The sequence below is a fragment of the Vombatus ursinus genome, unplaced genomic scaffold (genome assembly GCF_900497805.2).
Source record: "Vombatus ursinus unplaced genomic scaffold, bare-nosed wombat genome assembly UNPS02014807.1, whole genome shotgun sequence".
NCBI classification, from domain to species: domain Eukaryota; kingdom Metazoa; phylum Chordata; class Mammalia; order Diprotodontia; family Vombatidae; genus Vombatus; species Vombatus ursinus.
The window spans coordinates 45,155,626-45,166,775 of NW_020954585.1; the positions used below are offsets into that span (position 1 = coordinate 45,155,626).

The 11,150-nt window shown below is 42.5% G+C and overlaps 1 protein-coding gene across 1 annotated transcript in view; it reads right to left on the bottom strand.

Moving 5' to 3' along the window:
* Positions 1-11,150, bottom strand: part of LOC114052071 (myosin-16) — a 75,126-nt gene that overhangs the window by 16,783 nt on the left and 47,193 nt on the right. The window contains exons 26-32 of the mRNA XM_027874485.1: positions 9,501-9,557; positions 8,889-8,975; positions 6,994-7,239; positions 5,564-5,681; positions 3,185-3,312; positions 2,330-2,526; positions 119-251 (exon numbers count right to left, since the gene is read on the bottom strand). Coding sequence (XP_027730286.1) covers positions 119-251; positions 2,330-2,526; positions 3,185-3,312; positions 5,564-5,681; positions 6,994-7,239; positions 8,889-8,975; positions 9,501-9,557 — 966 coding nt within the window. The remainder of the gene's footprint in view (positions 1-118; positions 252-2,329; positions 2,527-3,184; positions 3,313-5,563; positions 5,682-6,993; positions 7,240-8,888; positions 8,976-9,500; positions 9,558-11,150) is intronic.

The window sequence follows — 11,150 nt, forward strand, 5'->3', positions numbered from 1 at the left end:
GGTTTCTATGTCCAAAGCCTTTATTCAACCCAGTGGGGCTGTGCTTCTTCTCCCAGGACCCGCCATGATGATGCCACATGATCTTTTCCCCAGGCAGAAGCTCAGCTGAGCCTCTTACCTTCTCCAGATCAATGGTGAGATCTTCTACTTCTGCTTGGAGCCTCTGTTTGTTTTTCTCCAGGGAGGCGGCCCGGGCCTGGGCAGCTTCTGCTGCCTCCTCTGCTTCCTGCAGCCTGGCTGTCAGTTTCCTCCTGTGGGTACAAAGTCCGAGAGAGGTGGTTAGGAATATAAAAGGAGTCATCCCTGCACAAAGGGCTCTATTCTTGTACTTCATCCTGGCCTTCGTTTGGAAGCAGATCATTTAACCAGAGGTCAACTACATCATTGAACAACCTAAAATTTGGTTTTTACTTCTTCTCTCTCCCTCTACCCCGTGTCGTGGTGAATAGAGTGTTGGACTTGGAGTCAGAAAGACCTTAGTTCAAATGCTGCCTCAGACACTAACTAACTGTGTGACTCTGGGCAAATCACTTATCTGTAAAATGAGAGTGTTAGACTAGATGGCCCGTCAGGTTGCTTCCAGCTTGAAAATTATGATCCAACCCATCCTTCTAGGGACAACTCAAGGCCCACTACCTCTCTGAAGTCTTGTTGGACCACTCTTTTCCCTGTTCCCCCTACTCTTTTTCTCCTCTGAATCATGTAGGCCTGCCTGCCTTTACTACTCATCTGGCATTTAATTATAGGACCATAGAGAAGCACTGCCTTGTCTTGTTCTTTATCTGTATATCTGCATCTCCAGCTAGACCATAAGCTTCTTGAGGGCAGGGACCATGTATTTTCCTTCTTTTGTATTCCCTGTAGGGCTTAGTTCAGTATAAGACAAGAATGGATTTAATAAGTACTCAGTAAATCTGATTGAGTTGAAATGAAAACTGTCCCATGAGAAGAAGGAAGAAGGGAAGAAGGAGCAGGAGGAAGAAGAAGGAGGAGGAGGAGGAAGAAGAAGGAGGAGGAGGAGGAACTACTAGCATGTATTTAGCACTTTAAGGTTTGCAAAGCACTTTACAAATTATTAGATTTAATCCTCAAAATAACCTTGTGAGGTAGGTGCTATTATTATCTCCATTTTACAGTTGAGGAAACTGAAGCAGACAGAGGATTCATGATTCGCTCAGGGTCACCTAGTAAATGTCCGAGGCAAGACTTGAATTCACATTTTCCTGACTCCAAGTCCAGCACTCTATCCACTGCACCACCTACCTAGATGTTGCCAAAATAGGGCTAAAAGGAAGGGATGGCTCCTGGGAACAGAAAGGATCCCACAGATTTTTGTACTAGTATGGTCACCCTAGATACTATGTCATCATCTCAGGTTTCTTATAATGGAAGGGAATGCCTTGGCATTCTAAGCAGCCCATCTGCAGCCATAAAGAATCACAGTTTCAAATTTCTCCTGCATCAAACCAGACTTTCTTTTTATGGAGAAGCTCAGAACCAATTCAATTTTATTTAGCCAATATTTATTAAGCACCTAGCGTATGCAGAGCATTGTGCTCAGCGTTAGGCAAAGTATAGTTTAATTAAGCCATAATTTTTCTTCAGGAAGCTTTAATACAAGGCTTCTTAACCCTGGGGTCTGAGATCCTGGTTTATTTTGAAAAAATATATCTTTATAGTTGTATTTTAATACACTAGGTTTCCTGTACAATCCAGTGTATTTTATTTTATGCCTTTAAAAACATTCCCAGAAGAGGTCCATAGGCTTTGTCAGGCTGCCTGAGAAGTCTGTGACACACACATAAAAAAGCTAAAGAAACCCTGTCTAGTTGGGGAATACAACAGGGTGTGGTGTTTCGATGGAAGAAGGGGATGGGGACTGGACCTGTGATTCCACTGGGATAGCCCACTCTGTCCACCAATGCAGATCGGTAACCTATAGTCTTGGAGGTTGCCTAGAGCACTGAGACATTAAGTGACTTGCACTGGGCTATGTCAGGGGTAGGGCTTGAACGGAGGGGAGGTATTTCTGGCCCCAAGGTCAGCTCTTTACCCACTATGCTACATTACCCCTAGTGGAAGGAAGGAAAGAGGTTGTACGGCACAAAGTCTCTGCTGGCTGTACCTACTAGGGATCCTAGGCCAAAGACATTCTACCACGGAATGGTGTCCGCTGGCTAGTCACTGAGCTGGGCACTCCCCTTAGCTTTAGCCCAGTGACATTCTGTTCCTTTGTTTCTGCCTCTGACCTCAGCAGCAAGTCAGCTAAAATGATGACGTCGGTCAGGGCTGCTGTCCCACCCCCCTCCACCCAAGGCGCAGGACTCACTTGGTTTCCTCCAGCTCTTCCATTTTCTGAATGGCATCAGTTTCGTACTTGGTTCTCCACATGGTCACCTCTGTGTTGAGTTTGGACACCAGGCGTTGCAGCTCAGATTTGCCCCCTTGCTCTTCCTCCAGCTGCTCCTTTATCAAATCCAGGTCATGTTTGGTGTTGGCCAGGCTCACGACAGCAGCGCTCCGGGACTGTAGATAGTAGATGTATTAGAGAATTTGCTTACCAACCAGTGTTAATCTCTTTCTGGGCCTTATCAGAACACTTAACTTTTTTTTTTAAACTGTAACTACTTCAACATGGCCATTGTGTTTGTTTGTTTGTTTGTTTTTGCCTTTTTTTTTTTTTTTTGGCTAGGTAAGGGGGTTAAGTGACTTGCCCAGGGTCATACAGCTAGTATTATGGGTCTGAGGCCAGATTTGAACTCAGGTCCTCCTGACTGCAGGGCTAGAGCTCTAGTCACTGTGCCACCTAGCTACCCTCTTTTTTTGTTTGTTTGTTTTTGCAGCACAGCTCAGCTACCTCCCCACCTCCAACACACACACACACACACACACACACACAGAGCCCCTCTTTAAGTATCTGAAGGGCTGTCTTGTAGGGGAGGGAGACTGTTCTTTTTGGCTCCAGGAGGAGCAAGGGTGGATGTTACCAAGAGGAGAACTTAAGCATGGCATCAGGAAAAGCCTCCTAACAATTAGGGTTGTCCCAAAGTGGAAGGAGCTGCCTCAGCGAGGCAGGAGAAGCTGGACAGTGTGCAGTAGTGAGGATTCCTCTGCTTTGGACTAGACTGCCATTGAGGGCCCTTCTGACACTCAAATTCTGTGATTCTGTTTCTGTTTCTCCAACCTTTGACTCCTCTTCCATCTGCCTCTTGTAGTCTTCCACCTGAGAGGTCAGCGAAGTCTTAATCCTAAAGATTTGATTTAGCCGACTCTGGGATTCCTCATGCTCCCGGCTTAGCTCGCTGTTTTCAGCTAGATAAGGAAGAGAGAATAAGATGAAAAGATGTCCAGAAGAAAAAGAGTCTCTCTGGCAAGTGTCTCAGTTTCCTGAACTGACTTAAAGGAATAGTAGTAGAATATGAGGGGAATTTGCTTTGTTTTTGGTTTTTGGCTTGTGATTTCATTGATGTTCGGGGAAATCTGGACGTGGAAGCCCCTTCCACTAATGCAGAGTAGTAGGCCTCTAAATGTACTCATCTGTAATTACAGTAGTAAAGAGATGACTGGGGCACAGATCGGTTAAGTGACTTTCCCAGGTTCTCATGGCTAGGATGTGTCAAAGACAGGATTTGAACCCATGCCTTCCTGCTTCCAAGGTTGACCCTCTGTCTAATAAGAAATACTGGAATGAATGAGTAAGTGAAAAAGGCTTTATTAAAATACTTGCTATACGCAAGACACCATGATATTATAAATATTGACTAATAAATCACTAAAGACTTCTCTAATTGAATTGAAATATGGAAAATATTGAGCAACCAGTAACCAAAATTAAACTCTAGCTGAAAGATGATTCTGTGCCAAAAGAATTTCCTGAGAAGAAAGCACCTAGGCAATCCATCCTGTCCTCGGGGGTACTTGGTGAGAGCATACTGAGTGGAAGGATGAGATGGAGGGGAGCCATTCTACACAATATACTTTTTTTTCAGGCACTTGGGGTTAAGGGACTTGCCCAAGGTCACACAGCTAGTACGTGTCAAGCGTTTGGTCTGAGGCTGGATTTGAACTCAGGTCCTCCTGACTTCAGGGCCAATGCTCTATCCACTGTGCCACCTAGCTGCCCCTTCCACACAATATACTTGCAGTCCCAGAATTTAGACTTGTTCCACCAAGGAGGTGACAGCTAGAATTTTAAAGGGCCAGAGAAAGAAGCTATATAAACCAGAGATGAACAGCAAGGAAACTTGGGCTCCAGTTTAGGCTCTTTTAAAAAATATATGACCTCTAACAAATCCTTTAACTTCTCTGAGCCTCGGTATCCTCATCTGTCAAATGGGTATCCTAAAATCATAGACTCTCAGAGATAGAAAAGACCTTCATGGCCATCTGCTCCAATGCCATCATTTGGTAGATGAGGAAACTCTGCCTCAGAGAGACTGCAGCTTACCCAAGGTGACAGCTAATGAGTGCCAGACGTAGCCCTAGAACCTAAATCTTTTATCTTCATGTCCACCTGTGTTTTTTCCCACTCCACTGCATCGTGCTACTTACCTTGCAGAGATGGTGTAAGGATCCTGTGAGTCTTAGGAAGGGGAGGGAGTGGGAAAGGGAATAAGCATTTATATAAAATGCCTACTATGTGCTCAGCACTGTGCTAAACACTTTACAAATATTATCTGATTTGATCCTCACAACAACCTTGGCTGTATATCCCCATTTCACAGTTGAGGAAACTGAGAAAACAGAGGTTAAGTGACTTGCCCAGGGCCACACAACTAGTATCTGAGGCTAGATTTGAACTTCGGTCTTCCTCACTCTAAGTCCAGCACTCTAAGTAACCACTGCACCACCAAAGGCAGCCATCCCTGCCAGGATAGGCTCCATCTCACAAGATTGAACCCTCCCTGCGTTCCTTTTCACAGGCTGTCCTCTTCACACTAAGAATGTTCTCCTTCCTCACCTTCTCTTAAAGCTCCTCCCCCTCTTTTTTTTCCTTCAAGGCTTAGCTCCAGTGTGATATGAGTGTGGTAAGAGTACCAGAAACCTTTCCTGATTCTCCCTAGAAATCACTTTGCCTTCATTTTCTATTTGGCTATCCGTGTACATGCTGTTCTGTATCATAGAAGTATAAGCTCTTCAAGGACAAGGAGTGTTCAGCTTTTGTCTATTTTTTGTCTTAGATCCCCAGTGCCTACAGGTGTCTGGCATATACCAAGTGTTTAACAAATGCCTCTTGAATCGATAACATACATGAAAGAAAGCACAGCAGATGCCTTGAAAGATAATGAAAGCATGAGAGAGAACACACATAGATAACATACAGAACACAAAGATAACATACATGAAAAGTATAGAGTTTCATAAACATGTCAGATATTATTTTTTCTTATTTACAGTCTCACTTTTCAGTTCTATGCTGTTAAATTCTCTCCCATCACAGATAAGAATTGGATGTGATGTTTTTTTCCAAGTCCAGGGAAAAACCTCACCCCATCACAACATCTAAGACAGCATTTTCCACCCTGTGTCATTCCTTGGATGGATCCTAGGGAAATGACTTTACCTTGGAGCCTGGTTCTGATAGCATTAAGTTCTGCTTGGTTTATCTCCAGTTCGGCCACTTTAGCATTAGCCTCAGATAAATTATCTTCCAACTTCCGGACATGAGCCTCAGCATTCACCTGAAGACAAAGATGGCACTCAGGAGTTAGAAAGAGAGCCCAGTACAAAAGGATGAGTTCTTTTGACCTTTTGTGATAAGTGAAACAGCAGAAATTTGGCATCTTTTCTTTGCAATAGGCTAAATTATATCTTTCAGGAGTGATGTGGGGGAAATGGAAGATTGAGAGGAGAATGGTTTAGATTAAATAAATAAATGAAAAATTTTAAATATACATAATACATTCAAACTTGAATATGTGGATAATATAAATAAAATAAGAATAAACATGAATCTGCATGTATAATCAGGCCTGAATATATATTCTTGATGTATATTTATATTTTATTCTTATTTATATTCTACTTACATATTTTCAAGCTTGAACACATTTTAAAATTCTTGTTTATTTATTTGTGCCTAAATTTTTCTCTTCCAGCCACACACACACATATATGTATGTATATATATATAATATGTGTATGTACATATACATATATATAATATATATTATATATTATATATATATTATATATATATTATATATTTCAATCCAGAGGGAGTCCATTCCAAAATAGATAAATTCAAGCTCTAATATATATATTTTATTTTTATTCATGAATATATTATATATAATTTATTTGTTTAGCCAAAAGGTATTACTTCTAATGCTTTCTCTATTATATATGTATATATTTATAAATGTACATGCATGTATACATTCATACACACATATGCAAACACAAATGCATTTCTATATAGCCAGAAAGAGTCCCTTTATAATCAATAAATTCAAGCCTTAGTATACATTTTTATTTTCTTTCTTATTCATTTATATATCATATATAATTTGTTTAGCTAAAAGGCATTCCTTTGGATGTTCTCCATATAATATACACATATGCATGCATGTATGCATTTATAAATGTACATATATGTATACATTTGCATACATACATGTTTTTATGTAGCCAGACAGAATCCTAATGAGCAAATTCATCTTTCTTCTCTGCTCTGTCCCAAGCAGGCTCATAGCTGAGTTCACTTGCTTAAATCGCTCTCTCCCTGAGTCCTTTTCCTGGCTGGTTAGAAACCTGAACTACCTGGTGGTTTCCTATGAGTAGCTGTGCAGCTATGCTGTGCAGTCTATGCAGACTTCCATCTACCCAAAATCTTATGGAAGTGGTGCCATTTGACTGACAACTTCTGAGGCCTGGGAAGACCTTCTCTCCAATGAGAAAGGGCCATGGGGCACCTGCATGCTTCCTTTGGAGCCGACCCATGTTCTCAGTCCAAGGTTTAGGGGATGAGGAAGATGCCCAGTGTTGCCTCACCTTGGATTTCTGGACAGCCTCCATGCTGGCACTGAGGTCATCGATCTCTGCTTTCATGACCTGCTTGTCCTTCTCCAGCTTGGCCTTCACCCTCTGGAGGTTCTCCACGTGCTCCGTGAGCTCAGCCATGGAATCCGTGTGCTTCTTGCGCAGGGTGGAGGCAGTGGCCTCACTCTGCAAGGCTGCTTCTTCCAGCTCTCTGCGAAGCTTCAGGAGCTCCGCCTCCCGCTTGCGGTTCTGCTCGATCTGCAACGGGGATAAAACAGAAGATTCAGAAGTGAGGCAAAAGTAAAATCAACTAAAACCTGGCAGCTTCACACTTACTGCTATTTCCTCTCCCCACCCCCACCACACCACACCACACGTGGAGTACTGTGTTCAGCGATGGGTGCCATAAGCTGAAGAGTATCCAGAGAAGGGCACAACCAGGATGAGGAAAGGCCTTGAGAACGTATCATATGAAAGAAATGGGCATCTTTAGCTTGGAGACACAGGATGGGATGTGGTAGCGTCTTCAAGCTGGAGGAGGGACTAAGGCAAGTTCTCTTTAACCCCCAGGGCAGAAGCAGGAGCAATAGGTGAAAGTTGTCAAGAAGCCAATTTAGGCTTGATGTGAAAAGAAATTTCCTCCCAGTCAAGGTTTTTTATAAGTAGAATGGGCTACCTTAGAAGGTAGGGACTTCCCTTAGTGAACTCTTCAATGACCATTTGTTAGGGATATTGGTGTGTGTGTGTGTGTGTGTGTGTGTGTGTGTGTGTGTGTTTGCAGGGGGGTGGAAGGTATTTGTTGGATGAGATGGACACTCGAGTCTCACCCAACTCTAAAAATTTTATGATTCTGATTTGGCTGATGATTGTACTAGCAATGTGTGACTTAAATCCATTTAACATTCATTCATTCATTCATTCGTTCATTCATTCATTCAGCAAATGCTCACTGAGCACCAATGCACAAAGCACCATACTAGGCTTACACCATTGAAAATATGAATACATCTAGATACGCTAGCCTATAAAATGCAGTAACTTTGACCTTCTAAACTGCTTCTCTCTAAGGAGCTAAGAGTTCCTGACCCACTTCATTCTCCCATTACCCTCCAATGGAAGGGATAGAGGCAAATAATATCATTGACATTGTATAGTTGAGGTAACTGAGGCACAAAGCTGTTAAGGAAAAGTCAGTGTGGAGCTGGGCCTGGGACCCACATATGTTGAGCTGAAGCCTTTCACTGTTGGGCTTAAGTAAATTACAGGAACAATTCATCAAAGAAGTTAAGGGAGAAATGTCCACTACTAAGTACTCAGGAGGTGACCTTGGTATGGCCAGTGTTCTTTCCTTTGTGACCTTGGCTGTCAGTTCCAGGAAAGCAGTAATAGGACTTGTGATGAAACACTCAGACATTGTGCACTTAAAATGCCAAGTACTAAGGTGGTCCTACTAGTTATATTTTTTTAATGAAAAAAATTGTATTTTAAATCCAAAGATGATGCTCCTGACTCATTAGGTCAGTAGATCTTCCAACAGAAGAGAAAACACTGGTATGCTTCCTCTTTCCTAAGGCCCTGTTTTTGTGAGTCAGCTGGTCAAGGTTAATGGTGTATGTATTGTGTGAGTCCATAGACACATAAGAGCCAACTAGCTCACACTGCCATAACATTGACCTCATTAGAACTATGCCCCAACCAAATGAGTTACAGACAAATGTAGACAAGGTTGGTTCATCAATTGGCTTCACACCAAGAAATTTTTAAAAATTAAAAATTAAATTTAAAAAAATTTTAAAGAAATTTTTAAAGAACTGGTCCTTGACCTCTCTCCAACACATCAGCATTTTTACATCCTGAACTCTAGGGTGGGTCGAGGGAAGCTTATGTCCTTCTCTGTCCTAGGTTACCTGAGCAGAGGTGGCTCCTCCAGCTTCTTCCAGCCTGTCACTGAGGTCTTCAAGGTCCCGGGCCAGGTCACTACGTTGTTTCTCCACCTATGGAAGCATTTGGGGAAAGAGCCTTAGTGATATGACCTCTCTGTGAATATCTCTAGTCAAGGTTTCTCTTTGGGTCCTCTGCTCCTAGAGAGCAATGACTATATTTTAGGTCAGTTTTATGTACTACCATGGCTATTAGGGACATTCAATAAATGGGAATTCATTAGTCCCTTCTATTAGATTGGGTGAACAAGTCTTAGTTCCATAGTAAATTCAGGGATGCAATTAACTTGGGAATATACCAAAGTCCTTAGGTTCTGGGGACTCAGTGAATAAGTAGACTCTTTCAATTAGTTCTAACTCCAATAATGGTTTTTTTGTTTTGTTTTGTTTTTTTTGCCAAGTGCTTTTCCTTTTCTTCCTCTCCCATCTAGTCTGGCTATACTGAATACAGCTCAGCCAAGGTTAACAAGGCCTTTGTCCATCTCTTGGCTGGACCTACGCTGCAGTTCCACTTAAAATAGTTGGATTTTAGACTTTCTTAGCACTTCTGCCAAAGAGTGAGAACTTTTTGCAGTTTACCTTTGCTCTCATAGCCCTCTCCGCTTCTAATTCTTCTTCCAGTTCCTCAATCCGGGCCTGGCAGATGCACAAAGAATTTAATTTTTCTCACATGAAGTTAAACTATATCAGCCCCAACTGTTACAAGAAGGTAACACAGTACAGGAACATAGTACATATACTATCAACCTTAACCAATAAGGTAAAAAATGAGGGTTGGAAGGGAGTTAAGAAACATGCCAACTGCTCAAAAATGAGATGTTTCCTTTGCATTAGAGGTTATCAAATTTGCCATAAGCAGCCTGGAGGGATCTGTTTCTGAGTTTGACAACACTACTCTGAGCAGCCAGGTGACGCAGTGGATTGAATGCTGGACTGGGAGTCAGGAAGACTTCCTGAGTTCAAATCTGGCCTCAGACCTTACTAGCTATGTGACCCTGGGCAAGTCACTTCACCCTGTTTGCCCCAATTTCCTCATCTGTAAAATGAGCTGGAGAAGGAAATGGCAAACCACTCTAGTATCTTTGCCAAGAAAATCCCAAATGGGGTCACAGAGAGTTGGGCATGACTGAAAAATGACTGAACAACAACATTCCCTCTCCCATCTCAGTGTCTTTGTGCCGGCTGTATCCCATCCCTGGACTATTGCCCTTTCTCACGTTCCCCTCTTGAATCCCTTCAAGCTTCAGCTCAATCACCACCTCCTCCAAGAGGCCTTTCCTGATTACCTCTGGACCTACTTCATGTTTATTACATATTTACTATTTACCCATTGTGTATTCTTGTGTATGTTGTTTTCTCTCAATAAAATATACAGATAGTTCTCGCTTTATACAAATTCTCATTATGCAAATTCAACTTTATGTAAAAAATTCAGAAAGAAATTGGGCTTCAAAAAAACACCTATCTTAACTTTATTGTATGGTACTATGCTCTCTCTCTCTCTCTCTCTCTCTCTCTCTCTCTCTCTCTCTCTCTCTCCACTCCTGGCCTTCTGCTTGGCTTTCCAAGGCCTCCCTACTCCCTCTCACTCCCCCTCCCCAAAAAAACCACCAAAAAAACCCTCCAAGTGAAGGACTCACAGATCAGGGTCTTGGCTGTGTCAAGAGAAAAGATTTTTGCCCCGCTCTGCCTACCTCCTGTCCTGTTCTGCCCCATATGTCTGTCTTCCATCCCTCTGCACTGGGGTACCTGTGTCACCCATCATGTCCTGTCTATGAATATGTCCAGTCACAATATGTCTGCCCCACCCTTCTTTCTCTCAGTTCCTGCCCCATCCTTCCTTGTCAATTCTGTCCCCACTTGTCCTTCAACCCTGTGCCTGGCCCCCTCCCTCCTCAGGCATTTAGGGTCACCTTCCTGCCTTCCCATCTATCTCCCCCTTCCTCATATCCTCTGGCAAATTCAAATTAGGTAAAAATCACCTTACATAAAGATCTGCGGAATGGTCCACTTAAGTAAAGGAAGAACTATCTGTAAACTACTTGAATGCAGGTAATGTTTAATTTTGTCTTTGTATTCCTAAGCAACTGGTACAGTGCCTGGCATACAGTAGGCACTTAATAAGTGCTTGCTGAGTTGAATTCTTACAAGAATGGAAGATGAACATGGAAAGAGGAAGGAAGGAAGGAAGGAAGGAAGGAAGGAAGGAAGGAAGGAAGGAAGGAAGGA